Raw genomic sequence first — 21,298 nt, forward strand, 5'->3', positions numbered from 1 at the left:
TAGTTTCTTTGATGCCTAAGATTGGTTTAAATTTATCTATTCTGCCTTTCTCTATTTCTAATCTAATATTGGCAACAAGCTCACTATCATATCCCCTATCCAAAAACATTCCTTCCAATAGGTCACATTCTACTTTAAAATCTTCACATTTACTTGTCATTCGTGACCCCCTCACAAACTGACCTTTTATTATATTTTTCTTACAATGTGTTGGGTGTGCACTGTTATAGTGTAGATAGGAATTACAATAGGTTGATTTCCTATATACTTTAGATGCAAATGTACCTTCACTTTTATATATTTCTATATCTAAAAATTGTAAATTATTTTCAGAAACATTATAAGTAAATCTAAGGAAATCAGTAGTTTCATTGATGTACTGTATAAATCCCTTTAATTTTTCATTCCCCCCTATCCAAAAAATAACGATGTCGTCCAGAAACCTCTTGCATAGGCTCCAACAAGAGTGGAAACTAGAATTAAGCACATGCATTTCTTCCCAGTTAGTCAATACTATATTGGCAAATGTAGGTGCACAGGCTGCCCCCATGGCAACACCTTGGGTTTGTTGAAAAAATTCTCCATTAAACAATAGGAAATTATTTTTAAGTATCATATCCATTAAGCCTGTGCACGCTACTTTGTCTTTATGTGTTAATATTTTATCCAAAAACACTTCTTCCTCAAACATTTTCATACCTTCAAGACAGGGGATAGATGAGAATAAATCAGCTATATCAATTGTCACAAATAATAGATTTTCAGTATACATTTTTGACTCAACTACCCTTAAAAGGTCCCATGAATCTTTTAAAATAGCTGACATATTAACCCAAATATGTTTAGTTTTACTATCTATAAATTTGGCTAAGGGTAGTGTTTTAGAGCCATCTGCTGAGACGATAGGTCTCAGTGGTGGATCTATCACGTTCTTATGTACCTTAGGGATACCATAAATTATTGGTATCTTTGGTTTTTCCACCCTTAAATAAGCTAAAGTACTTCATATTGTCATTGTCATATTGGTGTCATTCAAAGGGGATCCAGTGTCTGTCAGCCTGAGATGACATGCTCGACATGCCACATAGCTTCGCTATGGACAGCTTGCACCTGTCACCCCTGGACTTTCGAACACTGGCTAAGGCTGTTGCCACCCCCACAGTGCCTTTTTTGTTCAAGGCTCAAATGACAAACCCACCTCCATGGACAATACAAGGTAAAAGAAAGTACGGGTAATGCTGCTTGACACCAGATGTCTAGAGCCCAGAATGCACACACTCAAGACTCTCCTCAGTATGGTGAATGTCGATATCTGTGCAGTAACAGACACCTGGTTCAGGCTCCCAAATGCACACCAGTACTACCAGGTTATACTTCATACCATGCTTTTTGGCCACAAGACTTGGACCGACCAACAAATTTAGGGGGAGTATCCGTATACATCACAGATGCACACACCTCCAGGTTAGTAGCACTGCAGGAAGCATCAGAGACCATACATGTGCAACTAACAGTGGGCAAAACTGCCTTTCAGTTTGTAGCCTGCTACAGACCACCCTCCCAAACTCAGGAACCCCACTCAGCTTTTCTGGGAACACTGGAGGATATGACGGTCTCTACAAACACCATTATATGGGGTGACTTCAATTACAGAAACATTGACTGGGAATACTACTCAAGCCACAACACCATCGCCCAACAGTTGCTAGAATTTCTAAACACAAATGCTATGTCACAACTGGTCACCACACCCACATGAGGGCAAAACATATTGGACCTGATCATCACCAACATGGGGACTCCATGTTCCACACCAGAGGTATGCCCCTCATTGGTAAGGTCAGACCATACATTTATCTCACTGGACATCCATATCCCGTCCCCTTCCCCATCCTAGGTTCTCTCAGTGAAGTACTTACCAACAGCAAACCTCACACTTCTCTAAACCAAGGTGGTATCCTTCAAAGACCCAGGGACAGAGGTAAGTAAAGCTCAGACCGCTGAATCCTTTACAAACACATTCTATTGACACCTACTGGAAGGCATGGATCGTGCTATCCCAAATAAGAACAAAACTCACTCCTCCAAAGGCAGGGGACCTGTCTGGTGGACCACAGCCATAAATAAGCTATACAACAAAAGGAGGGGGCTACTACATGATAGAGCACAATCCCAATAAGGGAAGGCATCTCTGATCAGTACTAGCAAGAAGCTATGTTCACACATGGATTCATCTAAGACTCACTTCGAAAGGTAAATTGCACTGAGAACAATCACAAGGCCTTCTTTAGTTATGTCATGAACCTGGGTGCCAACTCCCAGATATGCTGTGTGTTACTGCAAAATGACAATACATACACTGAACCCACAGACACTGCCATCATCCTGGCAAACAGGTTCAGTGCAAATGTCACCCCCCATCCCCCAAAATGAGCAAACGTCCATCCCAACAGAGTGTAGCCTCCCTGACATCTCAGATGATCAGGTGAGTGCTGCCCTCTCCAAAGCAGACAACATGGCATCAATGGGACCGGACTGTGTCCCGGCCTGCATCTTACACAAGCTTCATGACGAATGTAACCCTCACATGATGTCACTGTTCAATATCAGACTTACTACAGGATATGTACCCAAGGAATGGTGTACAGCAACAGTGGTCCTGCTCCACAAAGGTGATGCCACAACAGACCCCGGACACTATCACCCTATAACCCTATCTAGCCTGGTCTGCAAAGCTATGGAGCGTATCATCATGGTACTCATACACACAGACATCGGGAACCTACAGGCACTGGATCCTACACAATTCAGCTTTGTTGTGGGCAGATCTTGCCTCTTGAACATGGTCAACTTCTTTAAACAGTTACCAGGTCAATAGATGTAGGGAAGGTAGTCCACACAGCCTACCTGGACCTCGCAAAAACCTTCACAACAATACCCCATTTAGGCATCATACATAAGCTCACCAGCTTAGATATTGACACATATGTCATAAGATGGATTGCTAAGTGGATCGGGAATAGCACCCACATGGTATGTATTGCAGGTGCCATGTTTGACTCTACACCAGTTACACATGGCATCCCACAAGGCTCAGTCCTGGGACCTGTCTTGTTCAGTATATATTTCTCTGACATACAGGCTAACACAGGAGGAATATGGCTGACCATGTTCACAGATGACAGCAAACTGGGTGCCATATTTGACTCTCCAGCTGGCACAAGCATCCTCCAAAAGGGTCTCACAGAGGTGGATAACTGGTGTCAGAGCCATGGCCTACAGCTGATTGCCATTAAATGCATAGTCATCCCCTTTGGGAATCACATAGTGCCCACACATTACCACATAGGTGTTAATACATTTAGTACGGTATAAGTTGTTAGTGATATGGGGACATGAGTAGTAGTGGTTAGACAGACATTCTATATAGCCCTCCCTATCCCAACAGGTTTCACATCTAGAACAAGTAAAGTCATGAGGCCCATGATTGGATACAATGCCCCATTTGGGATGTACCTTACCCGACACCTGCAGCAACTGTATTGGTCACAAAGTACCTCACCAAGTGGATCTAGGGACACACACGGATGCCCTGTGCAGTTTGGCTAAAGTAACGCCAGCTCTACTCAGTCACTTACCACCTACTCATATGCGATCTGTGCCTATTATTTACAGCCATGTACAACACAGAATTAATGGACATGCTCCACCTCAGGATATCCGGATCCCTTAGAGCTACATGCTCCAGGGACTTACACCTCAGCACAGATATTTATAGGACATGCTGGAGGGACACATTTCTATCCCAGATGCTCCCCTCACTCTGGAATGGGATCCTAGTCCCGCATAGGCTGAGCCCCCCACTGACCCCCTACAGGAGACATATTGATGGGTGGATGGGTGATCGTATGTTTACCCCTGGAATCTCTTCTGGGTCCCTGCTGGACATAGGCACAATAAAGCAAACTTAAAAGGCCTATCTTGTGTGACCTACTATTCACAGGCACAGTCTACTAATCTAACAGGGCTGCGAAAGCCAAACACACTCTGTCTAGGCTTATACATGCACTAGGGCAGATAGGCTAGTATCAGCCTATGCACCAATGGTAACATTTGGGATGCACATTGTTTATTGATGATACTGATTGCAGGTTTTTTCTCTTCTTTGCTTTCACACTTTCTACGAACAACCTAAGTATCTGCAGAACATATTTTATTATGACAGGATTCCAATATATTACATATGTGTCTGTTGTCATATAACTGTGTGCACATGGCAGATTGGTGAATACTGAGAGGTTCCTGTGTTAACACATGCAACTGCCGGATATGTGTGGCCCACTGCTATACTCAAACATGGCCTAAGTGTGTGAGCATGCCCAGTCTGTCCTTTCAGTGTTTTGTTGCCTGACATTTGTCGCATTTATTCAGGTGTGTGAGCATGCCCAGTGTGACCTTTCAGTATGTTGCTGTCTGAAGTACAGTACATTTGTTGATGTGTGTGAACATGATCAATATTAACAATTATACTATATGTGTGTTGAAAGTCAGGTTCTATTCTTACTGCATGTCTCACCTTTGTGTCATAACTCGACAGGGATTATGCTGTGCCTGCAGGGTCTCCATGAGATATGTTGCATAGACTTATCAACATTTCTTCATACAGGCTGACCAGTGCAATACTGTCATGGTTTAGTGGTTCAGTACTATGACTACAGTGCACAGTATCCTGGGTTCGAGGCCTGTCACTGCTTTATATTTTCATACTGAGCAGACCAGACTGCTTAAGGGCCACTAGAGCAAATATGAGCATGTTGGCTTTTGTTCAGCTATGCCCAACGTAGACCAGGCTTGTTCAACATTGCTCAACATTAACAAACATTTTAGAACGTTGCCCAATATTGCTCAACATTGACCACAGTTGTGCTAGTGTTAGTGTGTGCAATTGCTTTACATATACTAAAAGGTGGTGAAAGCTGTTTAGCACTGCTTTATATTGCTTAACACATGGCAATCATGCCTCGGGTGGTGTTGCAGGGCTGCCTATGTCAGATGCACATACTACACTCCCTATACATGTTTGGAAACAGGTAGTGTCAAGTTAGGCATCCCTTTTACTATAAGTGTGAGTCAGAGAGAGGTATCATTTCCAGGGTTCCTACTGAGCCAGTGTATGTGCTATGCATTGCCTCTTTGCCAAGGCCAAAGCATACTGGGCACACCTCCTTCTGCCTACTGGGGCAGGCTCAGGTTGTTCCTCCTCTGAGTCACGCTCTGCCTGTGATGGCCTTGGCAATGGTGGGGGGCTGTTTGGCCCAGGCCTATGCTGCTCCTGCTGCAGCTGTTTTCACAGGATCATATTATGTAGCATGGCACATTCCATGAACATTTGGGTACATGTAGTTGGTGAGTACTGCAAGGCTCCACCAGATGTGTCCAGGCACCGGAACCGTGACTTGTGCAGGCCAAACACACGCTCGATTACATTTCCTGTTTGTGCGTGTGCCTCATTATGGTGTTTCTGTTCAGGTGTGTGTGCATTTCTGATGGGTGTCATCAGCCATGGCTCCAGTGCATAGCCAGCATTCCCCACTAGGTGACCATGAGGGATGTCCCCATTGGCAAATATCTGGTACAGCTGCATCAGATACCAGATATGGGAATCATGGTAGCTTCCAGGGCAGCCAGCACACACATTCAGTATTATGCCCTAGGCATCACACACGACCTGGCAGTTGATGGAGGGGAAGCCCTTGTGGTTGAAGTAGACCCTACCCCGCTCACTGGCTGGTGCTTTGATGCATATGTGCATGCAGTCTATTGCACCCACTACCTCAGGGTATTCTGCTATTTACTGGAAGAGATGAATATTGCTGGCCAATACCTCAAGGGAATTGGGGAAATATACATGATCACCAACATGTGCTGACATGGCATCCAGGAACTGGTGCAGTACCCTGGATGCTAATGCCTGTGATATCCCCATCATATCACCAGTTGGTCACTGGAAGGTACCTGTTGCTAATATTCTTAGGCCAACACATACCTTGGTTTCCACTGGGATGGGTTCCCCTCTGTTGGTAATGTGTGTGAGGCGTGGCCTGCACAGCTCAACAATTTGCTGCAAGAGGTCTCTGTCCACTCTATAGCGCTCCACTATCTCCAGCTCATGTAGCCCCTGGTAGGTTACCCTGGGCCTGTACACTCTTCTCCATCGCCTCACTATGGGTTGCCCAGCAGCATTTGCATTGTCACCACCCTCAGCATGTTGCATATGTCGCCTTATAACAGCAATGGCAGCCCCTAACATTTCTTAGTCTCAGTAAAGCTTTTTCAGTATTCACTTCTATTAGCTTACTGCAGTGTTGCAGTGCCTCTTGAGAGAAACATAGTGGAATGTCGTTTGCAGAGTTTTAAGTGCTGGGCTGGGCTGGGCTAGTGTACTGACTGTGCAATTGTCTGATTCTGATTGTTTTCACCTGCTAGCTCTACTAGTTCTCCCTGGTTAACTTCCTACTATTTGTTGTGCTTCCTTTTCTCTTTCTGTTTCCTCAGGGGGACAGCACCGCGCACACAAGTGCAAACATGCGCACACCAGCTCACACGCGCGCACACATGCTTACACTGACCAAAACTTGCTTATTATTGATAAAACACGCGCACACCGGTGCAAACGCACTTACACAACTTTAAACAGCCTTATACATGCTTACTCCAACTTAAACACACACACACACATGCTTACATGCATGCACACAGTCTTACTAAGGTTTACAGGCACGCACTCGTGTGCATACACACTCAGCAAGAAACTTTAGTGTTATCCACGGCATACACCTTCAATTTCTTGCCTTTACCTAGCCTACCTGTTGACACACCTGTTCCAATTATGTGTAAATGACAGCTGACACATGCCACTCTGCTCCAATGAGCTTCACTTCTTTCATACATACCCCCCTCGTGATGTCACCTATCTTCTACTCTGTTACTCCCCTTATCCTACTCCTACACTCCACTGACTGTGCTCATTTGCTATGTAAACTTGCGATTCACTATCCTAACCCTAATTTGCATAGGATTGCCTACTAATGCTTGGTTACATCTCTTAGACTGTGCCCCCCCCCCCCTTAGCAACCTCTACTCGGTAGCCATGTTGTCTTCAGCCTGCCATTCCCTTGCACTGTAAATTCAGAATAGCAATAAAATCTACATTTGTGGATCTTAATTATTGATTTTCTGTTTTTTAGAGTGCAGCATGTTTGCGTGGTGCTGCACTTAGCTTAAACCCCAGAGATCAGGATGATAAAAAAAAATATTTTATTTTTATTTTGCATCAGTGAACATTGCCAATGGCCGTATTTTTGGCCATTGGAATGCTTCCTCAACTGGATGCATCCTTTTTTTGGAGCTGTCATGGCTCCGTTTTGCTATTTGCAGAACCATACTCAGTTGTCAACTGAGTACATTTCTGCAAATAACACTACTCTTACTCAGACAGGTTCGGGTTTCCTGGATTGCAAATTTACCTCATTTGCAAAGCTTTCACCTGCAATTGCGGTAATTTTCATATCCAAGCCCTGTCCGTGTAGGACTCGTTTTGGGAGCTCTGTTGCACGCCCCTACCGGTTGTTCCTGGATCGCTCGGCAGACATGTTGGCTGCATGGAGTCTTACTCTACTCTTAGACTCCGTGCAAGCCTTTGTGAATCTGACCCTGAGTGTCTTAAGAAGACTTCAAATCCATCACAGTAAGCATCAGAGTAACAGCACAGTGCTTTTGTCACAATTAAAATTAATTTTTCAAAATGAGCTCAGATAAAAATGAAAATTGTTGATCTGCATGACAAAGGTAGTTGTAATAGTAGAGCTGAGTTACAGACCCTTAGTAATATTAATCATTTGACTTTAAGACATAAGATACTTGGAAATCCAGAAGAGAAGAATCATTTGAAAAATGTGGGTCACTGCAGAAGTGATAAACATAAATTGGATAATTAAAATGATTACATTTAACTATTTTTACAGATACCATTAAAAAAGCTAAGGCACAGTTCAAAATACTGATTGGTATGAAAGTAGTCCCTAAAGATATGATCAATGCGCCTGTGAGGCACCATGGCAAACAAAAACACTTGCCATAGTGTGTGCATGTACACGTGTGTGTGCCTGTCTGTCTGTGTGTGTGTGTGTGGGGGGGGGGGTGCCTGTGTCTCTGTTTGTGTCTAAGGAGTCTCATTTTTGGGCTCAAGTTTTGGCAGGGAATGGATATGGAAATTTTCACTAGACTGGTGTGCTCTTCTTGCTTTGGGAACAACATTGTGAAATAATGGTCCTAAAACTTTCACAGAGGCACACACAGCTGTCATCTAATATAAAATGACATACATGTAACTCCTTAAGCAAGCAAAAAAGGCTGCACATTTCAAAGCAGAAAAAAAAAATCTGACTTTGTGGCATAATAACTTTCTGTGCAGAACATGTCCCCATCAAGAACTGGCAAAGCAGCGCATTGCACAAAAATGGAGGCTTGATGATACACAGCCAAGTCTTAGTCTCAGAAAATATCACAATAGTCGTTGGATCCAGGACTACAGAACTGGGCCAGGTGATTTATAAATACCACCTGTGTATAGCCGCATAAAATGCATGCACATTTCCACAAACAATGTGTGCACAATCCAACAGTGTGTAGTCTCATAAATGGTCTTTGAGTGCACTATGTAGTACATGTTTGACATATTCATAAAACAGAACCACCTAAATGCTACTCTGCACACTATCAGACTCTTCTTAGACAATATCTTGCATAGTCACCCATACAGAGCTATGACAAAATAACACCCTTATGAAAGGGTACAGAGCAAATCAGACAGAATATGCTGCTGACATTTTCATGATAATTTTAATATTTACTATGATGCTAATATCTCAGTAAAACAGAAATAGTAACATACACGTAGCACACAGCACCAGTCACCCTTGCTCTACACAACATTTTTCTTCAGTGATAACATGAGAGACTTGTAATAGGCTTGACACCATCCCAGTATGGACACACTGTTAGCTGCATATTAGATATCAGAGTGGGGTAATAGGGAAACTGTGTTAAGGCCATAGTATACATTGTGATAAAAGGGCATTGTGGCATACAGAATGGGTGCTGTTTTTGCATAGTTTTGTAAGTCAAACCAAAGAGTAAAAGGTCACACAGACAAACCAATTAGTAAAACCTACAAGAAAGACCTAATCAGGCTAGAGTTTTTACTGTATGATACCTTAAGCCTCTTAGGTTCATAGGTTCATAGGTTCATAGGTTCATATGTTCACAGGTTTATACTAGGCTATCTGCCCTAAGGCATTTATAAGCCTAGCCCAAATTTTTGTGGCTTACGCCACCCCTTATATGAAAAAATACTGTGCCCATTAGTTTGTTGTGCCTCTGTCCAGCAGTGACACAGAGATGATTCCCGGGGTAAACCTACGATCTCCCATCCACAGGTCTAGATTTCTCTTGAACAGAGTCAGCAAGGTGCTCTGCCTCACATGGACCGGGATTTTATTCCACAGCATAGGGAGTCTCTGAGTGATAAATCTATCCCTCCAGCACGTCCTATTTATATCCGTGCTAAGGTTTAAGTCGCTTGCTCTAGTGGTTTTGGTGGATTTGGATTTTTTGAGGTGGAGCATGTCCATTAATTCCGGGTTGGACATGGTCTTGTATGTCAGGCACATGTCACCTCTGAGCAGATGGTATGCGACTGAATAGAGCTGGAGTTTCTTCAATCTGGCAGCATATGACAGATTTTGGAGTCCCTTTATCCTTTTGGTGAGGAACTTTTGGGGTCTCTCCAATTGCTGCAGATGTCGGGTGAGATACATCCCGAATGGGGCATTGTACTCGATCATTGGTCTGATAAGTGAAGAGTACAGGGAACAATGACCTCACTAGATCTGGATGTGAATCCCTTCATGATCAGGTGGGCAATGTAGAAGGTCTTTCTAACCACTTTAGCAACGTGAGTGTCAAAAGAAAGGCCACTGTCAACCTGGGTCCCCAGGTCCCTGATAACCTCTTCTGTGCTTAGTGGATTGCCACCTATATGGTAGCTTGGGGTTACCTTGTTTTTCCCGAAGGGTATGACTATACATTTTTTGGCGTTTAACTTCAGGCCATGGCTCTGGCACCAGCTATCTGTTTCCGTGCGTCCCTTCTGAAGGATATCCGTGTCCGATGCACTTTCCACTATGGCGCCCAGTTTGCAGTCGTCTGCAAACTTTGTCAGCCAAAGTCCTCCCATGTTGGCCTGTACTTCTGAGAAGTAGATGCCAAACAATAGGGGGCCAAGGACCGAGCCCTGTGGGACACCACTTGTGACGGGCTTGGAGTCTGACATAGTGCCAGCAACTCTAACCCTGTGGGTTCTGTCCTTAAGCCAGTTTGCAACCCATCTTGTGACATATGAGTTTACATTTAAGCTGGTAAGTTTTTCTACAATACCCGAGTGGGGTATTGTGTCAAAAGCCTTTGCAAGGTCAAGGTAGGCTGTATGGACTGCCTTTCCCTCATCAATGGCCTTGGTGACTGTTTCGAAGAAGTCGACCAAGTTCAAAAGGCATGATCTTCCCTTGACAAAGCCAAACTGGGTCGGGTCCAATGTCTGCAAGTCCCCTATATCTTTGTTTATGAGCTCCATTATGATCCTCTCCATAGCTTTGCAGACTAGACTTGTTAAGCTTATGGGGCGGTAATTACCAGGGTCCGTAGAGGTGCCGCCTTTGTGGAGTGGGACCACAGTTGCCGTACGCCACTCCTTGGGCACATATCCTGTGGTAAGGCTGAGATTAAACAGCTGCCTTATGTGTGGGTTTAATTCCTCATTTAGCTCGTGTAGCACACAGCCGGGGACACCATCCGGTCCCATTGATGCTGTGTTTTTAGCTTTAGAGAGCAGCTTTCACCTGCGCATTTGAGATGTCTGGGAGGCTACACTCGGCTGGGATAGATATCTCTCCTTTAGGGGGGGAGAGGGGGGTGAAGTTTGCACTGAACCTGTCTGCCAGTATGTTGGCAATGTCTGTTGGTTCAGTGATTTTGTATCATTTTGGACTAATTCTGAGCATATGTGGGAGTTTCCACCCAGGTTCCTAACATAGCTGAAAAAGGCCTTATGATTGTCCTTTGAATCCATGGCAATTTTTCTCTCAAAATTGGCCTTAGTTGATTTTATGAGTGCTCGTATTTTTTACTAATAATGATCAGGGGTGACTTCCCTTTTATGGATTTTGTTCTATCATGTAATAGCTTTCTCCTCTTATTGTAAAGTTTGTTAATGGCTGGGGTCCACCAGACTGGACGTTGCCCTTTGTGGAAAGAGTCTTGGTTTTATTTGGGATTGCCTGATCTATGCAGTCCTGGAGGTGTTCATAGAAGGCATTTGTAAGGGCTTCCAGCTTGGCTTGTGGTTTCCACTGGCTCAGGGGCCTTGAAGGATACCACACCAGTCTTGAGTAGTGTGAAGTTTGCTTTAGAGAAGTTCTTCACTATGGTCTTTTTGTTTGGGGTGGGGGGATGTGGATTTCCAGTGAGATTAGTTTATGATCAGATCTCACCAATGAGGGATATACTTCCGGTGTGGAGCATTTTGTCCCCATGTTTGTGACAATGAGATCTACTATATTTTCTCCTCTCGTGGGAACAGTGACTAGCTGTTCCATGGCATTTGAATTTATGAACTCCAGGAACCGTTGGGCTAGAAAGTTAGGGCTTGAGTAATGTTCCCAGTCTATATTGCGGTAGTTGAAGTCACCCAATATGATGGTGTTTGGAGATACATTTATACCCTCCAGTGTCTTCAGGAAGGCTGTGTGGGGTTCCTGAGTTTGAGAGGGTGGCCTGTAGCATGCTACAATTTGTAGAGCAGTTTTGCCTATGGTTAGTTGCACCTGGATGGTTTCTGAAGCTTCGTGCGTTGCCACCAACCAGGAGGTGTGGGTATCCTTTATGAATATGGATACACCCCCTCCTTTTGTGGTGTGGTCTGGGTTTTGGGGCCGGAACGCATGATATGAGGTAAAACCTAATAGTGCCAGGGTGCTCTCAGGAGCCTTGAACCAGGTTTCAGTTACAGCACAGACATCGATGTTCTCCATACTGAGAAGGGAGAGTTCTGGGCCACAGAAAATATTTCCATCTTTTTGGAAAAAACATTAAGACCTTTGGTTAACGATATTTCCACGATTTTAAAGGATACATACACATTGTTAAAATATATAGAACTACTGAAAGAACCCATATTTACAGATACTCACTTATTGATTACACTAGATGTTTGCAATTTATTTACCTGCATTCCAAATGACCATGGAATCCAGGCAATTAGGGAGTTGATTTCATCTAGAGGGAATTTTAGTAGGAACCAACAGATACTCATTTGTCAATTACTGGATATAGTTCTGTCCAATAATGTCTTTCTATATGGTGAAACCCTATACCATCAGAAATGGGGGGTTGCAATGGGAACTCCATGCGCCAACACGTATGCAAATCTTGTGGTCTTTCAATGGGAACAAACATTTCTATTTAACCATCCATTATTTAGTAAAATCATACTATACGAAAGATTTGTTGACGACATACTTATTGTATGGAAAGGTACTCTAGTAGAATTCAAAACTTTCCTAGATTACCTTAACACCACAACCTCCTTCTTACATTTTACTATGGAAGCATCTAATGACAGCATTAGCTTCCTAGACATAAACTTAAGTATTAAAGATGGATGTTTAGTCTCCAGTCTTTATAGAAAGACCTGCTGGAAAAATACTATACTTGACTTTAACAGCATGCATCCACGGCATGTGTTTCCAGCAATTATAAAGAGCCAATTTGTAAGAATCAATAGACTGTGTAGTGAACAAGAAACAAAATATAAGGAAATAGAAAAAATGGAAAAATTGTTTATTGAAAGAGGCTACAATAGAGAGTTGGTACAATCGGTTAAAGGAAAAGTTTTCCCATCAGCCCCCATAGAAGAATTAAATAAAAGGCAAAATGAAAACCATATTAAGACCTATAATTTAGAGATTGGACAACACAAAGTTAGTATTAAGGATAAACAAACAACTAAGAATGGATTAACAGTAGTAAGATATATTATGACTTATACCAACGATAGTCAAGCTATCAAACGTATCATCAAAAACAATTGGAAATTTTGATTATAGACAAAATGACTATGAATATAGTAGGTGCCTATCCAAGATTTACATATAAAAACAGCAAAAATTTAAAGCAGTTACTATGTGGAGATTTTAAGGCAGATATAGATCTAAAAAAGGAAGGAACAATGAGATTTGGAACATACACATGTGGAAGTTGTAACATGTGCACATATATAACTAGTGAACAAGATTTTTTACATCCAATATTTAATTTTAAATTTGTTCCTAAATTTGAGGCAACGTGCACAACAGAAAATATTATTTACTTAGCAAACTGTGAAAAGTGTTTAGCTTTTTATGTGGGAATGACAAAGAGAAAACTAAAGAATAGAGTCTATAACCATACCTATGATATAAGGCGTCTAAATGAACAAAACGCCTTAGCAAAACATATTCTAGAACATAGAGAACATCATTTTAAATTTAGAGTTTTAGAAATAGTGCAATATAATAAAAGAGAGAAAGAAAACTCCAATTTATTAGAGTCCAGAGAGTTATACTGGATCTTCAAGTTGAGAGCACACCAACATCCAGGAATCAATCAATATGTATCTATAAAACCAGCACTCAGAAAAAGAAGATAGTCTCATACTTCCTAAGGCTAAGAGTGTGTATATATACATACATAATAGTAAATTCATTTCATTTAACTATTTCTAGGTATCTGGTCATACACACTATCCTTTACTTATATTCCCACATGGAATCTGATACTGATGTAACATTGCAAAGCATCCGATGTTTATATTATATATAAGGCACGATATCTAGTAAAAGGATCTAAAATATTCTATTGATGCATATACACATTCCACTTTGATATATATTAACAGTACATAATCAAGAAATACTTTATGTATTATAAATTATTTTGTTCATTTATTATTTTATTTTATTTATTTCATAGAATTAATTTTATATAAATATTTATTAAATTATGTATTGAATATGGACTACTTTCTTTCTATATTTCTGCAGTATTGATATACTTCACATCACTTTATTTGTTTTTAACAATGCCTTATTTTAACATTATTAATTCATTATGTCAATCTATATCCATATTTGCATTTTTAATTCTCAAATGATCCAATATATAGTATTAGATATTTTGTATATCTGAAGCGCTACAAAAGTTAATCAGTTTTAGAATCACAACGTTTTATTGTTGTAACCAGACCATATGCTTTGTAGAGAAAAGCTATGCAGTGCCTGTAACTATCAGTTTAAAAGGTTAAGTGATTAGTTAATTAGTTTATTGAATAACTGACTTTAATTAACTGATGGATATAGAGTATTTAAATGTGTGGTACACTCACAAGAATCAGGATCTGAAGAAGCATACATAGTGTATGTGAAAGCGCTTATCCAGTTCGTTCGTTTTATGTGAATAAAAGCTACGTTTTGAAGAATTTTTTGTCTGCTGCTGCTTTAGTTTGGAATCGTTGGAATAGACTGTTTCCGTGGCTGCTTACCAGTTTATACATTTCTTCATTTTTATAGATTGTGACTGGTAAGCTAATTTGAGTAGCAAGTGATTTATATACTACGATACTGAGAAGGGCCTCGAGTGCGTGCATTTTGAGATTTAGACTTCTGGCATTGAGCAGCATTACCCTCAGTTTCTTCCCATTTTTGTTTTCTAGGGTGGTAGGTTTAGAATTTGAGCCTTGCCTAAAAAAGGCACTATGGGGGTGGCAAGAGCCTTAGCCAATATCCGGAATCCCAGGGGTGACAGGTGCAAGCCATCCCTTGCGAAGCAGCGTGGCTTGTCAAGCATGTCATCCCAGGCAGACAGACACTGGATCCCCTTTGAATGACACCAGACATTAAGCCAATTGTTAAAGCTGATCATCTTGTCTCTATATTGTGGCATCATTCTTGGTGAAGGAAGGATACTGCTCAGGGTTAGGGTCATACCTGCCTGGGCTACATAATCAGAGAGCTCCTCTATGTCTCTTTTCATGTAGTCCAGGGAGGTACGTCTCAGGTCGTTCACACAAGCATGGACAATGACTGTGTCATATTTGTACTTGCCATGGAGTGACCCGAGTGCTTGTGTTATGTGGCGGATTCTAGCGCCCGATAGGCAGCTTACTGTGACCCTCTCCTTGTTCAGCCTGGTGAGTGGGACGTCAGTGTGTCTGACTATGGAGTCACCTATGACAAGTATGTTTGGTGTTGTATTTGGCCTTAAGGGCTGTGACTGCTTTGCACACTGCTTTTGTGGTTTATGTGTTGCTTGTGGGGTGTCTTGAGGTAGCAGTTGTTTGGGTTCTGCTTTGGAGGCCTCTGCTGTTTAGGTAAATTTTTACTCAGAGCCTCCGAGTATGTCTTTGTGTGTTTATGTGTTTGATTCAGTGGAGTGGTAGCATTATGTGAGGCTGGTTTTGTGGTGTGTGTAGTTGCCTTCTCCTCCTGTCTGGTCTTGCCAGTCCTGAGTTGAGAGAGCTCAGCCTCCAGTTTGGCTAAATAGCTGCATCTCTCGCAAGTATTTGTGTTATGTGGGAGGAGGAAAGGGTTGTCTGTGTACATGAGGCAGTTATAACATTGCCTCAAGATTCCCAGATTCACCAGCTGGACCGGAGAGGAGATTGACAACTGACCTTTGGACATGCTAGAATAATATTGGGAAATCCTTAATTGAAAACAAGGGCCAGTGGGGAGTGAGGGTGTAGTGCTTTTAATTTTTAGTGCTGACTTATATAATTGCTTTAGTGAGCAAGTGCCAGGTAACTTGAGTGCAATGTGTTACAAGTAACTAAATGCAAAACGACAAACAGTAACTTTCTTTCAAGTGAAACAAGGAAATAAGTACAGTAAGCAATGCAGATATCACTAGTGATCCACAGAAGCTTAGAAGTTGCGTATTAGGTGGAATTAGCTTCCAGGGAAATAACAAGCAAACAAACAACAAGCATATAAACAAAGCTAGATTCAGCAGGCCTGGATCTAGTCTATGCTAGAGCAAACAAGGTGTACCAATTTCAGTAAGATACAGTTCAAATATTCAGGCACTATAAACCTTTAACCAGAAATTCCCAGCTCAGAAGGGCAGAGTCCAGCCTCTTCTCCCACAAGAGTGCAGACCACGAACCTTCTTAATGTAAAATAACTGGCCTGAAGCCCAAGTGCCTAAACCAGAACTAATACACTTGGACACTGGGCTCTCAATCAGCAGTTCCCAACTTAGAAGGATGAAAGCTACCTGTCCTGCCACCACAGTGCTTGCCACAAACCTTCCTAATGTAAAACAACTGGTCTGAAGCCCAAGTGCTTAATCCAAAAGACTTGAATGATAGCTACACTTTAATCAAGTTACAACCAAGCAGTAATAAATACCATTGAATACTTTAGAGAATGTCTGGATTAGTGCTCAAGTTACACAAACAAAGCTAGATCCAGCAGGCCCGAATCCAGTCTATGCCACAGCAAACAAGGCGCACCAACTTCAGTAAGAAACAGTTCAGATATGCATGCACTATAAGCCTTTAACCAGAAATTCCCAGCTCAGAAGGGCAGAGTCCAGCCTCTCCTCCCACAAGAGTGCAGACCACGAACCCTCTTAATGTAAAATAACTGGCTTGAAAGCCCAAGTGCTTAAACCAAAATTAATACACTTTTAGAATAACAGTCACTGAGCCCTCAATCAGCAGTTCTCAACCTAGAAGGATGTAAGCTACCTGTTCTGCCACAACAGTGCAGACCACAAACCCTCTCAGTGCAAAACAACTAACTGGTCCGAAGCCAGTAACAGAGACCCATGAGATATATGCAAAAGACCCCTTAAGGACATCAAGTGATTCAGCTATATGACTTCTGAATGTCCATGACATTTTACTTTTTCTTTTTAAATCTTTGTGGATGCATTCATGCCAAAAAAGCCAAACCCCATTAGCTGTGGACATGCATGTTTCGGCACAGCATAAGTGAACTGTTTGGCTATACTTTAGAAACACAGGGTACTGTGACATATATAACACAGTACACTGGCAGAATGCAAACGGCATGCAAATGACCATTAAGTATTGATCACTGAGCTTATTAGTTGGCACACAGGACTGTGTGGTGGCCATAGGCTCATAGATAGGTACTAGGCTATCGGCCCGAGTGCCTACATAAGCCTAGCCAACAAGGTTCCCTGGCTTACGCCACCCAAGAAAGTTATTTTCCTGTGCCACTGTTGAGCAGAGACACAGAAGTGATCCCCAGGGTGTATTTCCTATTTCCCATCCACTCATCAAGATTTTTCTTGAAGACTGCTAATGAAGAACTTTGCTTGACATAGATGAGTAGCCTGTTCCAGAGTATGGGAAGTCTCTGGGACAGGAATCTATCCCTCCAGCATGTCCTGTTTATTGTGGTGACAAGGTTTAGGTCCCTAGAGTGTGTAGCTCAGAGGGATTGGGATTTGTTTAGGTGTAGCATGTCCAACAGCTCTGGGTTTGACATAGCTTTATATGTTAGGCAGAGATCACCTCGGGAGTAGGTGATATGCTACAGAGTAAAGCTGGAGTTTTTTGAGACGGTCAGTGTAGGGCATCTATAATGGGTGCATGCAGTGCACACAGTGTATGCATTGTGTTGTGTCATGGTCAGTGGTGACACACCATGATTCCATGTTTCTATGTAATCATGACAGGGAATAATGCATTAATGTGTGTCTCTCTCCTGTTATGACTGCAGAGTAAGAGTCATTTTAATACTATGGTAAGAAAGGATTTGTTTCTTGTCAAGTTCCTACTGGCAGGAAATCATCTTCACAACTGTGTGCTCCCTCTTTTTGCTGCTGTCTTCAGTACTTCCTCTGAAGGGGCTCCAGTACAGCACACTATACATGTATACACACACACACACACACACACACACACACACACACACACACACACACACACACACACACACACACACACACACACACACACACACACAAACACACACATACATACATACATACAGACACAGAATTTGAGGCATACACAGTCACTCCCTGTTAAGTACTTTTACATGCATTCTATCACTCAACCATGTGCTGCCAGGCACATTAGGTTTCAGTAGACTTCAGGGACTTCAGTTTTGATTTATGCATGACTGTTCCACACTTGTACTCCCAGAAATTTTCAGGCTCACATTCACAAGCTGCTCAATAGTTCACTCATTTCTGAATTACAGAGTTTGCTAAGAGAGATGATATGTATCCCTAGTCAATATCTGGACACTTTCTGTTACACATAAGCATAAACAGTTCTGCCTACTAAATATGAAACTTTGGTGAAATGTGTAAGGATCTACTACATAATTTACCAAGTACAAATCATACACAACTGCAGACTTGATTTATGTATACTGCTAATTATAACATGTCTCTTACAAATCTCAACATCTGAATGTTAAAAATCATAGCATTGGCCTTAAAAATTCATAGTACATAACTGAAGAGAAATGCCCTGCACACCAAGCTGAAGACAAAAAAACATAGCACTGTAGCACAACGTTTTATACAAGCTACTCACTGCAATTGCTACAGTCTGACAAGTTTTACACCACCTACTTGTAGGATCCATTTTTCCAGCTGCACTGAATCATTCTTCCAGGCACTGGGGCAATAGCATAACGCCATTGGAAAGAAATGCTCCATATAGGGTAGCCAGAAAAACAGAGCAATAGCGCAGGCAGGTAGAAGCCCACTGTGCTATTGGTTCCTACAGAGGACCAAAACACAGTGTAGTTAGAAGTTTGCAGTAGGTCCTCTGACTATTAAAACTTTGAAGAACTCCTCTCTCACTAGCTCCATAACTGAGCCAATAAAAACGGTCACAAATTAGAGCACTCAAAGAGCAAATCAAAGAGGCAGAAAAAATGTATAGACATGGGTAAAACTCTAAATGCTCCACAGGATGCGTAGTGGCTTAGAGGTGTGGTGGTTCTATAAGATGGGTTTGCAGAAAAGTTATAGGAAATCTCAGAATAAACATTAAGCATGGTGAGAAGATGGCCAAATCTGATTCCTTGCATTACGAAAATGGAATCATTCACTGGCGAGGAATTCTAGCTAAAACACATAACCTCACCAGATCTGCTACTGGACAACTGCTGAAAGCATGAGTTACAAATATCAGCAAAGCAATAGATAGCCAAGCCCATGCCTTGATCTAGAAATGTTAGATGCTACTATATATACACAAAAATTGGATTTAACTTTTTTACAGTTCAAATTATCAACCTGTTTTATTATTGTGTATCTCTGTTCTAGTAACATAGTAAGTAGGCTGCCTTGCAAAATCTTAAGTTTAATTAATTTCTAGTGTTAGAATGTGGCTCACTGGCTTTAGATCCCATAGCATTGGTAAATGTTTGTGTGAGTGACAGAAATGGCACAGAGGTATGCATATTTTACTCTACTTTAAGCCAGCTTTAATCATACATTGTAACTACATATCCCAAGGCTAAGGGATAACCCATAACCAATTTCTTTGAAAGTTACTTTAATTTTGTTTTCAAATTAGAGCCATAAAAATGTAGAAATATTTTACTGAGTGTTTAATTTTTTTCATTTCAGATGGCTAAAAGGTACGGGAATGTGTACAGTATATTTGTGGGTGGAGATCCACTGGTTATACTGAATGGATATCAAACAGTAAAAGATGCCCTGGTAAACCACGCTGCTGAATTTTCAGACAGACCTAGTGACCCTCTCTTCATAAAAGCCACCAATATGAAAGGTAAGGCACTTTCTGAGTGTTTATAGAATGCATTCAAGGCCCTTGTTTCATTCATACAGAGAAGGCAGGCACTCCCATGTCGTTTCATGTTTTAAGAGTTTAAGAGCTCAGCAACACTGTATATGCCATTCACCCACATTGTAAGTGCACCCCACCTATTTAATGCTGATGGACTTGCTACCCATTCAGCTTTCTTCAGATTCTTCACACTTGTCCTCGTCAGAGACTTGATATGCCCTGTTCCTCGCCTGAGATGCCACCTACTCCATTACACTGACAGATCGATACTGAGAGCTACAGTGCCATGTCAAGAAGCAGAGATGAATAATGAAAAACAGGTATTTCTGTGTTGCAAGGATGAAATGAAGGAATCAATGTTGGACCTCATCAATCAGGATGTAGATAGAATCAACTTTCATGCCTAGAACACAGAACCAATCATCTATGTGGAATAGGGGTGACAAACACTTGATTGCCAACCTAATAGAAGACCTGTATTGAAGATGCAATTTAAGTTTTTGAGATATACTGTAAGCCAAATGCCCCCTTTCTTGGGAAGACCAACAAAAAATATAATGAATTCCTCCCATCTTTTTCATCATGTCTGACTGACCTTTTGCACAAAAGGGACTGAATTTCTTATATGAGAAGCAAGTGCAAAGCAGAAATATGAATGTAAGATAGAGGACAACAGGGGACATGAGTGAAGAGCTCCAGTATATGCCTTCAGTTCAGAAGCTGGAAGACCCACACATTTGTGGGGAGAATTTTCTAGGTTGTTACATAAAGGCAGAACTCACCCTCAACTGTCTACTACTGTGGTGACCCTGCAGCATAACTGTCACATGTCCAAATAATTGCTGAATGCCCAGATTTAGTGCCTCTTATTTTTGGTCTATTCCTCATACAAACAGTGGTTTTCTGGCAAATGATCGAGGATTGGTGTTACTAAATAATGACAGACATTTGAGTTTCAGACTTCATATCCCTCAGATAATGCTTGCTAAGACATAACTTATTATTGTAGCAACTTTCTAACTCTACAAAAGCAATACTTAAGAAAAGTCTGTCTCTGATTTTGAACCATTGTCCCCCAGTTATTTTTAGTTTTGTCCAGATTTATTGCTCTAAGAGGTCAAGAGTTATGCTCTGTAAACTGTCAGTCCTGATGGGCTTGGTGCTTCTGGCCTGTAGGGAAGTTCCTCTTTGGAGCTGCTGTAGGTGGGACTGCTCTGGCTTTCAGTGGTATTCCCCTTTGGACTCCTCCCAAAAGGTATATGCTGTTGCTGTACATCAGTATTTTTATCAAGCTGATGTATAGCGGGCCCATTTCTTTCAACTCTGAGTCAAGATGAT

General features: G+C 41.7%; 1 protein-coding gene across 1 annotated transcript in view; it reads left to right on the plus strand.

Moving 5' to 3' along the window:
- LOC122809633 (vitamin D 25-hydroxylase-like) overlaps positions 1-21,298 on the plus strand; it is a 734,566-nt gene that overhangs the window by 121,062 nt on the left and 592,206 nt on the right. Inside the window, exon 2 of the mRNA XM_044081269.1 lies at positions 19,780-19,942. Coding sequence (XP_043937204.1) covers positions 19,780-19,942 — 163 coding nt within the window. The remainder of the gene's footprint in view (positions 1-19,779; positions 19,943-21,298) is intronic.

Source organism: Protopterus annectens, chromosome 8.part0, assembly GCF_019279795.1.
Source record: "Protopterus annectens isolate FY-2018-M chromosome 8.part0, PAN1.0, whole genome shotgun sequence".
Classification (NCBI taxonomy): Eukaryota; Metazoa; Chordata; order Ceratodontiformes; family Protopteridae; genus Protopterus; species Protopterus annectens.